This window comes from Meriones unguiculatus, chromosome 7 (assembly GCF_030254825.1).
Source record: "Meriones unguiculatus strain TT.TT164.6M chromosome 7, Bangor_MerUng_6.1, whole genome shotgun sequence".
NCBI lineage: Eukaryota > Metazoa > Chordata > Mammalia > Rodentia > Muridae > Meriones > Meriones unguiculatus.
The window spans coordinates 107,549,571-107,568,014 of record NC_083355.1 but is presented as its reverse complement, the minus strand read 5'-3'; the positions used below and the strand labels follow the sequence as shown (position 1 = coordinate 107,568,014).

General features: G+C 50.0%; 1 protein-coding gene across 2 annotated transcripts in view; it reads right to left on the bottom strand.

Moving 5' to 3' along the window:
• Slc24a4 (solute carrier family 24 member 4) overlaps positions 1-9,929 on the bottom strand; it is a 128,556-nt gene extending 118,627 nt beyond the window's left edge. For both annotated transcript variants that reach the window (XM_021650209.2, XM_021650210.2), the window contains exons 1-2: positions 9,785-9,929; positions 7,691-7,801 (exon numbers count right to left, since the gene is read on the bottom strand). In XM_021650209.2, coding sequence (XP_021505884.1) covers positions 7,691-7,801; positions 9,785-9,914 — 241 coding nt within the window. In that variant the 5' untranslated portion in view covers positions 9,915-9,929. The remainder of the gene's footprint in view (positions 1-7,690; positions 7,802-9,784) is intronic.
• Positions 9,930-18,444: the final 8,515 nt, after the last annotated feature.

Sequence of the window (18,444 nt, the reverse complement as noted above, 5' to 3'; positions counted from 1 at the left end):
GGGGCAGCAGGTGGCCCAGCAGGGAGAAGGGCTTGCTAGCAGCAGTTCGGATAAGGGGGGATTTTTTTTTTTTTTATTGCAAACAAATCTATATTAGAACCATACCAAGAACCAAACTGATGTTTGTGACTGCCAGGGACAGGCACACCTCATTCCTCAGAGGTGCATCTAGCAGGGATGGGCTCACTTCCCTAATTTGTCTTTTCTATCCCCATTTGCTATAACTATGGATCAGGTGAGAGGCTCACAAATCAGCACCCCTCCCACTACTTCTTTTTTCAAAGTCGGGGTTTCAGATAGCCCAGGCTAGCTTTGAACTAGCTCCAGAGCCAGGCATGGCCTTGAACTGCTACTCCTCCTGCCTCCACCTCCTGTGTGCTGAGACGACAGGCATGTGCCAGCACACTCAGTTTTCTGCAGAGCCTCATGCATGCTGGGAAAGTACTCTACCTTAGCCACATTCCCGGTCCACATTTTATGAGCTGGTTCCAGGAGGGGCTTTTAAGGCAACCAAAGCATTCAGTAGGAATCAGTAATGGCAGACACACTTCTATCGGAACCCGCAGGAGGGAGGGCTGAGTCTGAAGCCAACGGACAACTCTGGTTAATAACAATGTACAAAATATTGGTTCATGCATGCAAATGAAATGCCCCAAGGCAAGGGGTAAATAGCCAGGTGTAGGTGAGTGGGCCAGGACCGGGTAAATGAATCCTTCATTTTCTTTTGTCTGTTCAATGTTTTATAAGCCTAAAACCTCTCTAGGAAATGATTGAGTATATTCCCGGCCCTCTGTTTTTCATGCCCTGGTTGGCCTTGGTCCTCTCATTTGCAGAACAAGACCATCAATAGCCCCTACGTGACGAAGCAACACAGAATGTACTCAGAATGTGCCCAACTCCTGGTGCCCCAGGGCAGCACTACCATGTGGTAGGTACCACTGGGAAACTATCTGCCAAGTGCCCTGGGTCTCACAGCAGCCTGGTATGGAGGGTAGGAACTTCTGTATCCTCATTACAAAAGGGAAAACTTGAAACTTAGAGATTAGATAACTTCAAGGTCACATCACCAATAACAGTAAGCTGGGACTCAAACCCAGGCCAGCTTTCACCACACAATCTACCATCTGCAAGATGGTCGGACGCAAGCCTTGTCCAACCTCTGGAGATCTTTGTACCTATCCAGCATGACCTCATTTTATTCACAGCTGAGAGAGGCAGAGAAAGCCCAAATGCTAGTAGGCAGGGCCTTGGTAACACTGACTTGGAACCCAGACTTCTGCCTCCCAAAGTGTTGGACCCACTTGGACCCTGCAAGCAGCAAAAAGGAGGTGTATCGATGGCAGATACCTGTCTTCCTCAGCCTCCACTTGTGACCAGGTTTGGTGGCTCTAACACAATTCTGTCCTTGTGGCCTGTACATGGCACTTCTTCACCCAATCCTGATGTACTTTTGCAGTTCAGATCTCCTCCTCCCCTCCCTCCTCTTTATTTCTCATGTTTTTTGCACCTCTGATTTCTGATCAGGGCATCTGTGAGACCTGATGCTGGGATACTGTTCAAAGACTTCATCTATTCCTGGTCCAGCTCTCCTTGGTATACTCCCATTATCATACCCTCCCACCCTCCCCCATTCTGTCACCTGCCTTCACCTCCACCCAGTACAGAGGAAAAAACAAACAAACAAACAAACAAACAAACAAAACCAAGGACAGAGTCACAAAGCAAGGGGATCACGCGTATCCTGCATCCAATGCCTACATCAGTTCCTCTGCTCTCCTGAAATGCTGTAAGGCCCTCCATCACCAGCCTGCTCCTCCCAGCCTTCCTCCCAAAGACATACAGCCACCAGGCATCTCAGAATGCAGGTTCACTAAGAGGAAAGGAACTTCAACCTAGCACAGCCTCTACAGGAGGGCTGAGAGCCCCCAGCAGCAGCAACAGAGTCCAACAAACACCTCCTCTTTTCTTCACTTTCTTTTTAAAGATGCAGGATGCCCCAAACCGAACTGCTGGGTCACATAACTGACAATGAGGCACTCATCAATCTCAAATATGGGGTTGGGTGGGGATAAGACAGGAGAAGCCTTGATCCACCCAGTTAGAAAAGAAAAAAAAAGTTGGAAGTAAACATTTTTCTATGTAAAAACGTTCCAAGATACACTATCCTCAGAATTCTAAGTCCTCCAGAGGCAGGACACAGCAAATAAAGACATGTTCATTTCCACAAGACAAGAGTAAACGTTTGGGGAGGTGTGTGGGTAACTCACCCTCATTAAGTTCCATCCACAAATGGCTTCCCAGGGCTTACAGTGTCCCAGCTCGATCTCATCACCAGACTGAGCAGGGGGAAACCCAACTGTGTTAACAGTCCTATAATGTGGGGCAGAGGAGGTGTTACACGTCAAACACCACTAAGGGCTGGGGAGTGGTAGTGGAGGTAATCCCAGACAGCCTGTGAAAAGGATGTCACTATTAACCCTGTGTCCCATGCTCCAGATGGAAAAGCTGAAATGCATGCTGTGGCTGCAGAGGGTGAACTCGGCTTTCACGGTACGTGCTCCAGAGCGGGGAGCAATGTGATAAATGGCAGAATGACAAGACACTATGACAGCCAGTCATAGTGGGCTCTACTTAGGATTGGGTGGCCAGGCACAACCATTAGGACATCGAAGTGAAGAGCAGAAACCTGGGAGAGATAAGGTCAGAGGGGTCATAATGCCCAGAAGTCTTAAAAGTTGCCCAAAGCATCTGCATTCCTGAGGAAGCATCTTTTCCTGCAGGCCAGGGTTGAGGTGCTACCACCAAGAGAGGCCTGGAAACTCTTCGGTTCCCTCTATGGACTGAATGGGCTCCACTGCCCCAATCCTCCTTATGTTGAAGCTCTGACCCTCTATATGATAGTATTTGGAGGTGATGCCTTTGAGTATATGGGATGAAAATTAGGGTTAAGTGAGACCACGATGGTGACGTACCTATGATGGGATTGGTGTCCTTATAAGAAGGAGAGAAGGAGGAGTTGGGGAGGGGAAGAGAAGGAAGCCTAATTGTTTTCTCTCTACCATGGGAGCATGCAACGCAAAGGCAGCTCTCTCTAAGGTAGGCAGAGGGCCCTCACTAGTCACCAGAAAAACCAGCAACTTCATCTTCAACTTTCCATTGTCCAGAACTATATGGGAACGCATCTCTTCAGCCACTCAACCTGGGACATTCTGTCATAGCAGCCAGTGAGAGACTCAAGGCCCCTGGCATTCATTACTATTGCATAGGGTTTGGCCACACCAAGCCTCCTGCCTTCGGTATTGCCTGCTCCGTATAGACCAGGGATTTTCAACCTGTGACTCACCACCCCTTTGGGGGTTGAACACCCCTTTCACAGGGTCACCTAAGGCCATCCGAAAACACAGATACTTGAGTGAGGACTCATAACAGTAGCAAAATTACAGTTATGAAGCAACAACAAACATAATTCTATAGTTGGGGGAGTCATACAACATGAGGAACTGTATTAAAGGGTTGCAAGCATCCGGCAGGCTGAGAACCACTGATACAGACAGTGAAAAGAAGTATCTAAAGCCCGGAGGCCAGATCATGCCTTCACATCTCTGAGGGAAAATTATGAATTTTCCCATAGACATCAATGGCCAAAATGAATTATTTTTATTTCCCTGTATGAAAAATAAATAAATACTTTGAAATTTTCCTGTGTTAAACCAAGTCTTAACTTCTTTTTTCCCCCAAGACAGCATTTCACTGTGTAGCCTTGGCTGTCCTGCACTCACTTTGTAGACCAGGCTGGCCTCAGACTCAGAGATCTGCCCGCCTCTGCCTCCCAGAGTTCTGGAATTACAGGTGTGCAGCATTGTTCCCAGCTGCAGGTCTTAACTTTTATTAAACATTCACAAATGATTTCTCAGTGCTAGGGTGATCAAAGGCAGAGCCTTGTGCATAGTCAGCAAATGCTCTACCAGAAAACCAGCCTCCAGCCTAACGTTCAAACACTGCTCAAATGCCTACCTGCAAGTGTCCAGCAGCACTCTGGAGCAGGGCTCATTTGCATATGGTGTACTCACTGGGAACCTTGTTAGGATGCAGATTCTGATCTAGTCGGAGTGAGATGGAGTCTATATTCCTAGTAGGCTCCTGGTGATGCCCCACAATGCACCTCTGGGCCCCAGCCTTGTTAGCACCAACTTGGAGTTTTTCTTGGAAACACCCATCATGCCCTTGAAAAGCATGGACTCTGTCACGCTCCTGAATGCCTAAGCTGGAGCTCCAGAGCATCTTCATCACATCAGAAGCCCAGGATGACAGCCTTGGGTGAGTATCCACCTGCTCCCCAGGTGCCAGCCACACCTACACCTAGCCACACAGACTCTCAGGTTCCCAGAGACACTAACCCTCAGGTGTCCAGCCACACCAACCCCAGGTGCACACCAATCCACAGGTGGAGTTTTGAGACAAAGCTTTATTTGCTCACTCCAGATTCTTAGGCCCAATACAATCCAGAGCTGAATACTCAGCTGGCCCAAGCAGTTGACATAGGGTTAGCATGTGGCCAAGTCAAGCCAAGCCAACAGAACACATCTCAGATACACTCTTTGCAACATTCAGAGCTGCAAGGACCTAAGAGTGGCCTTTTGGGCTGCAGAGATGGCTCAGTAATTAACCACTGGCTGTTCTTCCAAAGGATCTGGGTTCAAGTCCTAGCACCCACCTAGTAGCTCACAAGTGTCTCCAGTTCCAGGAGAGCCAATATCCTCACACAGACACACATGTGGGCAAAATGCCAATGCACATAAAAAGAGAGTGGCCTTTGGTGACCATCTTCCCATGTAAGAACACAACAGTCCAGAAACTGGACGAAGCTGAGTTACAGACACCTTTAACCTCTGATTCCACTCTTCCAGTTACCAAGCCGATCGTTTCCCTTGTTTGCTAAACTCTATTGAGAGGGTTTCTGTCATTGAAACAAAGGCCATCCTCATCTACACCATGACTATACAGAATCCTTGTAGGCCAGCTCCTTCTTCTGATACATCAAAAAGGAAATGTTTCCTTCAGGGCTGACTTTAGGCCTCTGTGACCCTTCATTGGCACATGGCTTTTCTGGGTCAAGATCTTGTCTACCCTACTTGGCTGTAAGTTACCTAATGGAAGAGGCTCCCTCTTGTAACCTGCTTAGACTCTATAGTATGTGTCCAAGAGCAAATGCTTGCTAAGATGTAAAGTAGAAAGAGAGGAGGCAGGAGGGAAAGCCCCTGCCTGTTCTCAGAAGAGATGGTGGTGAGAAATACATCACACTGGGGTGGTTTGAATGAGAATGGCTCATGCGTTTGAATACTTGGTCCCAGTATTGGTAGAACTATTTGGGAAGGATTAGGAGGTGTGGCCTTTTGGAGAAGGTGTGTCAAGGGCTGGACTCAAGGTTTCAAAAGCTTCATGCCATTGGCAGTATGTGTGTGTGTGTCCTTCTCTTTGCCTCCTAGATCAAGATGTGAGCTCTCAGCTGCTCCTGCCGTGCCTTTGCTCCATGGTCATGGACTCTCTGAAACCCCAATTAAACTCTCTGTAAGCCCAATTAAACACTTTCTTTCATAAGTTGCCATGGTCATGATGGTTTGTCATAGCAATAGGAAAGTAACTTAAGACAGCACCAGACGTCAGGTAACTCAGAGATGAGACCTTGAGGAGCCATTAACTGACCTTTATGTCCTCATCTTTGCAAATACACCATGAAGACTCCTCTATGCTTTCGTTCTATCATCTCAATCACTGAGACCTTTCTATGTCTAAGCCCCCACTATGGACACAGTCAGCACAAAGCGAAATTTGAGTGTTAATTATTGCTAAAAACATGGGTTGTTTCTCTCATTTCCCTCTTTACAGAAAGACAAAGCCAGTCCCTCCTGAGGCATAGAATACACTGCTTTAAAGTCAATGAAATGCTCTTTTGACAGGACTGATAATACAGGGACTCTGACAGGGCACAAGAAAACTCTAGCATGAGAAGTGGGGTCCTATATAGCTCAAAATGCCAATTCTAGAATGTCAGGTCCCTGGAATGACAGAGAGAATCCAGTGCTGCCTTTACATGTGGGCATGACTGAGGGCATACCCTTTTGTTCAGGGCAGTACCTGAACAAAAAGGCTGAGTTCAAAATGTTAATGACAGGATGGTACCACTGCCTATGGGGTCGACAAGGTGATGAGTTGATTCAGAAATAGATGTCCAGGCCCAGTTGGAATTACACTTCTGCTTTGAAAGTCCTCACTATTCCTCCATACTCCAAAGTCCTTCTAGAAGGTCTCTGGGGAAAGAGAAGTTCATGGTGTTAAAAATACCAAGATAACTTAGAGCTCAGTGGTTCTCAACCTTCCTAACCTTGCGACCCCTTAATCCAGTTCCTCATGTTGTGGTGACCCCAATGAAAATTAGTTCATTGCTACTTCATAACTGTAACTTTGCCACTATTATGAATTGTTATGTAAATATGTGTTTTCAGATGGTCTTAGGCTACCCCTGTGAAAGGGTTGTTCAGCCTCCAAAGTGGTCATGACCTACAGCTTGAGAACCACTGGCTTAGAGAGATGACCAAAGCCTTCATAAGCACATGGAGCCCAAGACGCAGATTAGGCACACAAACCAGGGTTCCGAAGCCAGAGTCAGTGCCAATGAGTTTCGGCGTAACTTTGGGCATCTTGTGTCTTAACCACAGACCTTTCCTAACCTAAAAAGACACTGCCTTACAGAGGCTGACATCAGAAGCCTGGAGCTCTGCACCCAAGCCCACTCCTTTGCCCGGGGGTGCCAACTCCCACACACAGCCCTTTGCAAAGCCTCGCCAGATTCTTCAACTCAGAGCAGGCAAGCGCCATTCTGCACTCTCCACGGGTTAGAAAGCCCAGAAAATTATGTGATTTGCCTGGCAACAAAGTAGAAAAGTTCATCAATAGCAAAATCTCCTGTCTCCTTGGGGGGTTTCAAATTCGTCACCCTACTGTATTCTCTTCACAGAGACCCCAAGAGACGGATCCAGAGCTAAAGCCCAGACCTGCCCTGTGAGAGGCCTGGGCAGCTTTCATGTGCCTGCTGCCTCCCGAGGATTGTTTTGCTGGGTAAGTGAAGCCTGCAGCAGAATAGACCGGATGTTAATCCTGGGACCCTACCACTCCAGATACCTCAGAGAAGAACACTGAAGGGGTTTCCAGGAAAAACACAATCCAACTGCCTGAGGAAGAGCCCAACAATCAGCTCAGAATCCTCCCTTTCCGTGGCCCAGAGTGCTCCCACCCTGGTAGGTCATCCCACAAGGATACCCACCACAAGCTATGGATTCGTTATCCGAAGAGGACCGTCAAATGCACACAGTGAGCAAAGGCAGAAACGACAGGCACCAGGGCAAAGCCAAGGAAGCAAGAGAGCAGGGGGAATACACTGCCTTTAAGACAAAAGACAGCATTTTTAGACTCTTGAATGTGACCTTCGTAGTTGCTGGATAAAGAAAGCTCTGGTGTTGCTTAGCAGCGCGGCTGACGAATGTCTATAGGTTTCATTTCAACACCACACAGCTACCCTTCCTCACTCAGGTTCCTAAGAGCACCTCTCCCAGCGTTAGCCGGATCTGTCCACGTAAGCACCAAATCCAAGCTGGGTTAAATGCTGGCAGGGAAGGGGGAGACTGCGTCTTACCAGGATCTGTGCAGTTCTTCGCCAGCGGAGTCCCGTTTATTGGTGCCATCAACTTTCTATTTCGCCACGTGTCTGGCAGCACACGTTTGCTAGCAGAAGCTGTTTTGTGGCCTGGATTGGAGAAAAACAAGTCAGGGACATATCAACGTACTTCTTGAGTTCTCAAAAATGACCTTACACCTGTGCATCTAGCTAGGTCGGGCACAGACACTGGCTGTTTATTCATTTTTTTATTATTAGTGATTAAATGTATTTGTGAGTGGGAGGGGGTGTGAGGGGATGTGCGCATGAGTGCAGGTGTCCACAGAGGTCAGAGGAGTCAGATCTGCCTGGAACTGGAGTTCTGGGTGATTGTGGAGCCCCTGCCGAGGAATGGGCCTCGGGTGTTCTGGAAGAGCAGAACGTGCCCTTATCTGCAAAGACGTCTCTCTAGCCTCAGGTTTGGCTATGAGGGCCACCTGTAGGGAGTGATGCAGTGATTGGGTCACCTGCCTGCACCCAGGATGCTGCTTCCCGGCTCTAATCCATTGTTGCCAGTCTCACGTGGATCACTCACTGTGTGATTGACCTTGGACAAAGACCTAGCCGGCCTCAGCTCCCTCTACCCTTCCACCTCCACACAACAAAGGATTTCAATAGGAGCATTGAACGCTTTCTCAGGAAACCCGCTCAGGTAGTCCCCACCCTCAGACGCCCAAATGTGTGTGTTTGGCCAAGTGTGAATGCACAACACCCAGGGTTCTGCTCAAAATGAAACTCTGATTCCATAGGTGCAAGGTGGAGATTGCGAGTCCATGGGACCAAGCTTTCGTGCTGTGGTCCAGGGGTGTCACACAGAGCCACGTCAGAGAAGGCCTCTGCGCACATAGTAAGCTCCGGAAGCTAACTCCTGCTCTAGGCAATAAAACAGTTCTAGCTTTCAGACTACACCTTAACTCTCCATTTACCTGTCCCAGTGCTCTCCGTTGTGGCTCCTCCAGAACGCCTGCACCTCACAGCCTGCACAGCTTGTTATTTCTTGTGTTTAATTGTCCAGCTGCAAAGCACTGGCTAGTGAGGTGTTAAAAATAAACTTTCTGGATCTCTTTAGAAATGAGCCACTCCTCAGCCTTCTATTCCCAAAGCACAGTCTTGTGTTGAAAGACAGCGGTGTCTCTTTTTAAAAAGAAAGTTTAACCAGGTTTCCTTTGCCTTTCTACGTCACCGTTCAGATCTCTAAATGGTCCCAACACGCTATGTTAACGGCCTTTCTAAACACTCAGAAAGGTGCCCTCCCTCCGCCGGCCTCTGCCTCGGTGGCTAACTTGACATTTATTTCACATGAGAGACACCCCAAATGTTCACAGCACCCACTTCTGAACTATCTAAGCAATAAATGCCCTTTAAAGGTTAAACAGGAGCCCAAATCCCCCCCCCCGAAATAAATATTTTATAAGTTTCTTCTCTTCCCTCACTCCGCCTGAAATTTGCTTGTCTTAACAGACCCCCGGGTCGCCTTCCGCCTGGAGGGGTGCAGACCACGGTTCTGCACGCCAGCCCTCCCTTTCCGTGGGGATTAAGCAGAGTTGAGAGAGGCGACGCGGGAACATGGCAGCAATCTCCCGCGGGAACAGACTGCCTCGCTCCGCTTGGGGTTGGGGAGGAAAACCGGGCTACCCACTTGAAGCAGACAGGTACAAGGGGAAGAGCGGAGACCCAGCCTGAGTATCTGCGTCTCTGGGGGACGGAGCTATGCAAAACAGGGAATCGGACCGCTCAGTTTCACGCACCCCAAAGCAAGAGAATTTACCCCTGCCTGGGCCGCCATGAGTTGCCCACTGCCCGCGCACGCTAGGGACAGATGTGCAGGCTTCGGTCCCAGGAACACACACCTACAGCCGCGTCCAGATCCCCCAGGGAACTTGAGCAGTTCAGCGGAACGGTCGCCACAGTCCAGCGCGTGGCTCAGCCCTCCTGGGTGCGCTCTACTCGCCAGGCGGGGAGGGGGAACCCCTGGGGACCAATCTGGCAGAGAAGGAGCTAGAGCCGTCCTGAGGCTTCCCAGCTCAAGCCCCCCTAACCCCCCGGGTGGAGACCATCCGTCCCCACACCTACCCAAGCTTCCGAAGAGGCCGGACGCACAGCACACCAGCGCCAGCACGGCGCATACGAAGCCAACTTGCTGCGGCAGCATCTCTCGCCTCCTGCGAACTTTGCGCGGCCGGAGGGGTCCACGGAGCGCCATCTCGGTGCGCCCGGCGTTCCCGGGAGAAGATGCCTAGCTTCAGAGGTTGGAGCGCTGTCTGTGGCCCAGCGGCGCTGGGGCTGCAGCGGGGCGATGCGCACGCAGCTCAGAGGCTAGGGGCTCCGGGGCGATAGCTTCATGGTCCGCGGGGCAGGGCGAGCGCGGGAAGCCCTGGTGGAGATGCCGGAGGAGGGGGCACGCTGCACGGCCGGAGCTCAGAGTTCCACGCGGGGCGTGCGCGCTGCGCGCACCATGACTCCGTGGCGAGGGGACGACGCCTGCACCGCGGCGCTGGCGGCCCTGGCTGGCAGGCTTGGCGCAGTCCGGGCGCTTGGAGCCGCTACCTGCCCGCTGAGCCTCGGCGCGCTCGGAGCCCGCCGGGAGCGATCAGAGCTCGGCGAGCGCCCCCGCGCCCAGCGCCGCGGCGCCCACTCGCAGCATCCTCCTAGTCCAAGTTTAGCCCCGGCCGCCCCGGCTGCCCGCCTGCGAGGCTCCTCTGCTCCTCGGGAAGCAGAGCCCGGGCAGCCAAGTGCGTGCAGGGGGACGGCGCGCTGCGCACGCGGGACTTGAGACCCCCTCGGCCAGCGACCGCAGCTCGGGCCCTCCGGCGGGCGAACTGCCCCGGGGAACTTTCTCTCTGGCTCCTCGGCGACCGGCGCCTGCGTCTGCGAGGCCGTGGCGCCTCCCGCAAGCTGCTCTCGCCTCCCTACTCCTCCCCTCCAGCCCGCCCGCCTCTCACCCCCCCTCCCCTGCACGAGCACACCTCCCCTAGGGCGCTCTCCCAGTGCGCCTCTCCCTTCCCCCTGGGGAGGCCCAACTACTGACCAGCATAATCCCCTTTCCTTGCCCCCCTTCTCTCCCCCTCTAACCCTACCGAGCCTAAATGAGTCTTTAGCATCTGTGGTTGCTGTAGTGAGGAACAGGTTATGGCACCGCCAGGGACTCTCATAACTAGGGTTTCTGTAGAGCTCTCTCGCTCGAGTCCCGGCTCCCCAGGAGCCCCCGAGCGAGCGACCCAAAGCGGTCACCACCACTACCCCGAGTCGCCGCCACTGTACAAGCAGCTTAATTGCTCACTCAGCGCTAACAAACAGGCTTGCACCAAGCCAACCGACGCCCGCCGGGACCGGTTACTGCAGGGCTCTCTGGGATATCTGGAGACCTGTGCAACATCGACCTACGAAAAGCTAGTAATCTGGCAGAGGGAGAAACCTGGCATTTCAGCGGCCTCATGGTCAACAGTTGCGAGCTTTTGATGTTTTGCAATCTTACAGCTTCGCAGTGCTTTCTGGTTCGGGTTTGTTTTTCCTCTCGGCTCCCTAGTGCAAACCTCCTTTTAAAGGTGGCAGGAGTGAAATTTAACGGAGGTGTCATCCAGGTGTGGACAAGTGGAGGGGACCTCTGCCTAAAAAGATCTCTCACACTTCCTGCTCTGCCGTTTCTGTCCTGTGCCGATCTAGGGCCTACTAGGGATTAGGGCCACTTAAAAACCATTTTTGGATCAAGGCCAACTCTGTTTAATTAAATAAATACATACCCAGCATGTGCGGGTTCTGTGCCAAGCGCCAGCCAGCCAAGAAACAAAACAACAACAACGGGTATTAAGACCCAGTGTCTGCTTTCAAGGAACCCTGAAAGGCTTCAGGGGAGGGGGCTGTCCCTCAGATACATGCCTGCTAAGCGGGAAGTCAGTATTTTGCAGAAAGAGCCAAGCATTCCCTTGCTGCTCATTAGGCCACGCTGTGGTTCGCAGCAGCCAAAGGCATTGCCTGGGAGCTGGAGACATGCAGGCACCCTAGACCTACTGAGCAAGAAGGTGCATTTTTAACCAGGTTCCCTGAAGGCCTTGGGCACAGTCAAGTGTGAGAAGTTCCCTTCTGGGGACTGTCCCGAATGCCTTCTCCAGCCGGCCATTACCTGCAAGGCTCCTTTGTACATCATAGGCAATGATTTTACATTTGTTAGCCAAGCATAGGGGACACAGGTAAGGTACCTGGAGGGGCAGGGGTGGGGATCACTGTTTCAGCATCTTCATTTCTACACTGCTCAGTATGGTCAGGAGAATGGGTGAGTTGATTAAGTATAGAAAAAAAAAAGTAAAAGAACAAATGGAAGGCAGACAAGTAGGTAGGTAGATATGTAGCAAAACATCATCAGATCTGAGGCTTACAAACACCCAGCAGAGTTGAGCTTTCTCTTCCTGGATGAGCTTCCGGAGCTTGGATCTCACTGCAGACATTTTTATACCACGTGATAAACAATAGTAACATCTTTTGGAAAGGAGTTACCTTCTAGCTGCTCTTAAAGACACAATGTGTTTATTCTTGGGCATTTTACTGCTGTTTTCCCTCCCTATCACAGAGTTGGGGGAGGGAAGCACATCCCCAGACAGGGGATCTTGAGATGAAAACCGGTTGGGTCTGAAGCAGGAAATGACAGCCCACTTCCAACTTCTCAGAGAACTCAGAAAAGCACAGGATAATTTACCAACATAAAGGACATTACCAAGATACTGAAGGCATGGACACAACACTAATCACATGGAAAGCCCTAGAGGGTATGAAATGGAAAGAGCTAAGGTGGCCTTGTTAGAATAATCTGGAATTCTGTCTGGTCTGTAGTGGTGTCTCACCAGCTCATCCTCTAGTTTGGTGCTAGCTACCAAACATAGGCAGTGAAGACTGCAGAGTTACTTTCCATGCATCTTCAGACTTTCCTTCTCACTGACTAAACTAGACAAGGATGAATTCATCGATAACAAAGGGAAGAAGAAACCGTTAAATAGGCTGTTTGAAAAGCTGCTTGGCAAGGGCCCTTGATACCCAATTTAAGACAGAGGAAAGGGTTGACTGGATAATACAGCAATACCTGGTATCTGAGACATCACTCGTGTGGCATTAGAGAAAGCAACAGTAGCAAAACATAAGCAGGCAAATAAATAAGCCCAGCAGCTTGTTTGTAAGGTTTAGTACCTAAAATATGCATCTCTGAGGTTCACATAGGACGAATAAAAATAGAAAGTTTCGAGTCCAGATCAAGTCAAAGGAGTCATTAGTTTCCACCTGGAAGCAGTCAGCCAGCCCTATAATAGAACACTTCTCGTTGACATTTTTCAACTGCCTTCAGTTAATAGTTAGAATCCTTGGAATGATCTCACATGCACAAATGGGTTCCTTTTATTTGACAGTTTAAAAAGCAATTCGTTTGAAATTGTACTTTTCTTTTTTTTTCTTTTTTTTTTTTTTTTTGCTTCATTTAAATAGTGCCCATTACCAAATAGCCTCGGCAACAGCACTAATGACTCAGCCTGCAGAAGAGAGAATTGGATATTATGTACCTTTCAAATTCAAAGCATTCAGGAGCACTTCCTAAATCAGCTAGGCCACAGGCACAAATGGAAAGTACTTTCCTGGGTTTATCTTGAGCCCTGGCGTCAATACCACTGAACTCTGAGTGTCTCTTTCTGCAATAGTGCATTTTCTTTTTACGTGACACGGTAGAAGGATGTCCACACAGCTAGACAGTTTTTAGCTCTTTGGACAGGGTAGGTCAGTCAGTGGGTGATGGGTACAGGGCTGCCTTTCCTTTAAAATCATTTTCTAACACATAATAAATCCTGCCTTTCCATTAGCATTTTACTCAGGTTTTTAAAGTTTGCTGGAATGACCTTCTCTATGACTTTCCTAAATTTATCTTTTGGGGACACATATGAATGTGTGCACCCGGGTACATATGTAGGCCAAAGATTCACAATGGGTCTCTTCTGTTACTTTCCACTTTTTAAATTTTTAATTTTAATTTTTTGTTCACAATTTATTCATTATATAACCCAATTGAAGCCCCCTCCCTCAACTCCTCCCAGTTCCACCCCCATCCCCATCCCCCTCCCCCTCCCCTAGTCCACTGAAAGGAGGAGTTCTCCTTCTTTGCCAGCCATCTGCCCATAGCTTGTCAAGTCTCATCAGGACTGCCTGGATCCTCTTCCTCTATGGCCTGATAAGGCTGCATTGCCAGGGGCAAGTGATCAAAGAGCAGGCCACCCAGTTCAAGACAGAGGTAGCCCCTGCTCCCCTTACTCAGGAATCCACATGGAGACTGAGCTGCCAGTCAGCTACATCTGAGCAGGGGGTTTAGGTCCTCTCCATGTGTGGTCCTTGGTTGGTGCATCAATCACTTCAGATTGATGCAGGTGCATCAGTCTCTGCAAGGCTCCAACCGTCTCCTGTCCCCTCGCACCCCCAGCACTGGGGTTGTAAGTGCATGCCACCACATCTGACTTTTATGTGGCTCTTGCATATTGGGGATTTGAACTCAGGCCTTCATGCTTGTACAGCAAGCACTTTACCCACTGAGCCATCCTTCCACCCTTCCTCTGTAACTTCTGATTCCTCCTTCTGCCTTAGCCAAGCAAAGTTTCTCAAACTTTCTCATGCCCCAGAATCCCCTGGAAGGTTTGTTAAAACCTACCCTGCTGAGCCCTACTCCAGTTTCTGCTTTGATCACCCTGGGTTAGGCCCGAGTATTTGTATTTCTAGCACCTTCCTAAGTAAAGCCTATCCTGGGGCCACAGTGGACTGAAGGGCCAGATTACACTATGGGAATGAGGACAAATGATGCAAACAGCGTAAGTTTCTTTTCAGTTCAGGCTGTTTGTCGGTCAAGGGCAGTGTGTCAAGGGGTGGGGCCACACAGGGCCCCTGGGATGGGTCACAGCAGCAAACACTGCTTCCTGTCATGCCAAGGGGGAAAGGACACCTTCGGGTTCCTGTGTTGGCTACAAATGCTCTAACCTGGCTAGAGCAAGTTACCTGGCCTCACCAAGCCCCAGGGACTTCCAGAAGTGCTGTCAGGGATGCTGGTCTCCAGCTCGGCAACAGACCGTCTGGTGACGCCCGAATCAGTGAAGAGCCTCTCCTCCTCCTTTCCTCCTGAGACCCTTCCTGCCTACCCCTTCCTCCTCCTGCTGAAGTTGGTCCCACTCTGTCCCAAAGGCCCTTCTGTGCATCTCCACTGTAGCGTGTCTGTCACACGGTTCAGTGTCCCCCCAGTGCGTGAGGACTTGCTATCTTATCTGCAGTTTGTGGTGCCCAGGCCACGAGGTGCCTACGAAAGCTCTTACAGAACTGGCCATGCGCAGTGGAGCTAAAGAATGTCTCCTGTCAGCCACTCTCACTGTCACTTCAGCGCCAGCCCAGATTTCTACCATCTTCACGGTCAAGGTCATCAGGGACCTGTGGCTGCATCCCCGCCAACTTGGACACTTCTTGCAAAAGTCAAATCCTTAACTTACCTGACAGTGACGCTTCCCTTAGATGAAGATATGCAGCTGTTAAATACTTTGTAAACTTGGCCCTCAGGTTCCTGGGATTTAAATGCAGAAATAACCAATGTTCACTCACGCTCACTGTTCATGCAGAAGACACTGACGAGGCACCTAATGACAGAGCATTTTACACTTCTATTTCTTCCCACACCATAACCTACCCATAATCTATCACCGAAAGGACTGGCAGAACACAGCCATGAGATTAAACGCCAGAGTGCCAAAGAGAACATGAATCAGACCAGGAGATGGCACACTGTATGGTAAAGTGCTTACTGCTCAAATATGAGGGAGGACCTGAGTTCGGATCCCCAGGGCCTGCCTATGTAAAGTCATCTGTAATTCCAATGTCCCGAAGGTGGGATGGGAGGTGAAGACAGGAAAATCCCCAGAAGCTTGTGGGTTAGCTAGTCCAGGATACATAATGGGGATCCCAAATAACCCTGTCACAAACACGGTGGTGGGGGCTGGAGAGATGGCTCAGTGGTTTAGAGCATTGGCTGCTCGTCCAGAGTATCCAAGTTCAGTTCCCAGCACTCACACTGGACAGCTTGCAACCTCCTGTAAATGTCTGTTCCAGGAGATCTGATGCTGTCTTCTGGCCTCTAGGGATGTGCATTCATGCATGTACACATGCATGTACACACACACACTCACACACACACACACACATACACAGGGGAGAGAGAGAGAGAATGAAACAGCAATACAATAGCCTTCAAGAGCAGGGCAGGTTTGGAAGTTCAGGTTTCTCACTGTCACTCAAGTACCCTAGTCCCTTCTACCTTGTGGCTCTGCCATCCCCTTGGACAGTTCACCTACAGGATCACAGCTGACTCATCACCACACCTGGGTTGTCCCAATAGGAATGTGGAAGAGAGCTGGACAGAGGAACATCTCGAGTCATAAGTCCCAGACACAAAAGTACCCCATGACGCTTCTGGTGGAAACTTGGTCACATGACCATACTTACCAAAGGGAAACTGGAAAATGTCTTGCTGAGCAGCTTGGCACGGAGAGACGTCTTTACTTTGAGTGGGCCACTGCTCACCTCCACTCGAGATGTGGAATTACCAAAGAGAAGGGTCCAGATTTGAGCTTTCAGCCGCAGACTATCTTCTACTCATTGGTCCTCTGCTCACCCAACTCCTATCACCCAAGGCAGGGAGAAGATGCCTGGCCGGTGGCAAAAGCTATTTGGCCAGGGATTTGGCTATGATTTAAACCTTCAATAATGCTCTTAGGCCTCTTCTTGAAGTACAAGCTGTGACATGGCACAAAAGCCAGGCTTTTTCCTTTATGATCAGTGCCCAGTACAGCCAAAAGCGAGGGAGGCTAGGGGGTTTGATCTTCAGCCAATACACTCTATTTTGTTTTCATATTTCTTCATTTCTTTGTTACAGCTCAAGAATCAAAAGCTCTGCCTCTCTGCTGGTCTGGAAAAGCTGTAATACGTGGGTGAGAATGATGGTAGAAAGAAAGGCAGGGAAGGTATTGGAGGAACTCTACACCGAGGGCAGAGCCTGCACATAGGAATTCCTAAACAAACTTAGGATACAGGAGAGATGCATTTCCACTCTGGGTCAGGCATAGATTGGCCAGCCACTCCCCTCCAGAGACAGTGTCATGAGCTGAGGCTCTCCCTGGCCCCATGTTTTGCAGGGAAGTGTGTCTGTTCTGGGTTTTAATGAGGAAACACTTTACTTTTCCCAGTTTGGGGACCCCGTGGTGGACATCCCTGCTCAGCTCTGCTCTGAGAATAGCCAAGCTAGGATGACAGGGGACCGGTCAAGCTCTGCAGACTGAAATGACGTATTCTGCACGTGGGCTACTGCCTGGGTAACCCTAGCAGTTCCTTGTGGCATCTGGGCAGAAAATGCTGCTCCATTGTCCAGAAAGTGGGGGCAGTCAGCCCAGATGGCCAGCTTGGACAGCCATCTGCAGAGAGCTCGCCAGGTACCAGGCCAGCACTTGCCAGACAGACAAGCTTGTGTCCCCATCCAGAGAACTGGGAGTACTTTGGTTGTCACCCAGATAACATCAGACACTAGAAACTAAGTGACTGAACAATTGCAACCGGGATTGGTCCCTTGGGGAAGGAAGGTGTCTCTGTCCCATTTGACTTGCTTCCTGGCCTAGGACATTGCTATGTGAACTCTAGCTACCCTCAAATCTCACTGACTTAGCATTCACTCAAAGTCCAGCCTGGGAGCATAGCAGGCGGCTATTCTCCGACTGGCTGTGGGAACATCCTTGTCCCTTCTATCCTGTGATCGTGCCATCTTTAACAACATGGCTTCCAGGGAAACACCTTCACCTGTAGAGGCAGCAGTGGGGGAAAGAAGGTAAAGACTCTCACAGGAAGGCTTTGATAGGTCAGATCTAGACATGGTGACTTCTCTTCTGCTCTCTCGGGTTGGAACTCAACCACCTGGCCATGGCTGCCTGTGAGGATGGGAAATGAAGCCTGAGATGAGAGGATGGCTTTCTGCCATGCATAGTCATCTCACCTGGGGCCACCACAAGTTCCACTTTAACCACAGATCACATTTATTTGCCCTCGATCTGGGCCAGATGGTCATCACAGCCTTTGATACCCATCTAGACATTGAATCTTCCCAACAACGCTGTGGGCTGAGTACCATCATGAGCATCGTTTGCAGATGTAGGGGGCCAAGGCTCTGCATAGTTAAGCAATTTGCCCAAAGTCACACAACTGTAAGGGACAAAGCTGGAGCCGGAGATTCCGGTGCCTAGTCATCTAGCAAGAATGACCCTCCTCACCCCAGCTCTCTACTTGCAGATGGGAAAACAGGTCAAGAAGTACAGAGCAAGGAGACGTGCCGTACTGTCAGAGTTTGAGTGCACGCATTTGTTGCCGCTTGTGCTGGTGAACAAACAGCTGCTGATGAAGCTGCAGACCCAGGGAAGTATTAAGATACTGTGGATGCTAGGTCCCAACTTCTGCGAAATCTGCCATTCTTGCACGGAGGCCAGAAACGGAAGAGAAGGAGAGGGTGAACACAGACGCAGCCCATTTCAAAATAACTTAGCAAGCAACAACTCTTTGGGGGAATTTTTTTTTTAAAGGCCCAGAGGAGATTTAGCAGTAGCTTGCATAACAGAGTAGCCCCCAAAGTAATGCTAATACTTTAATGGCTGTTATGCAATGGGATGGATCGGAATGATTCAGCGTTTTAATTTAAT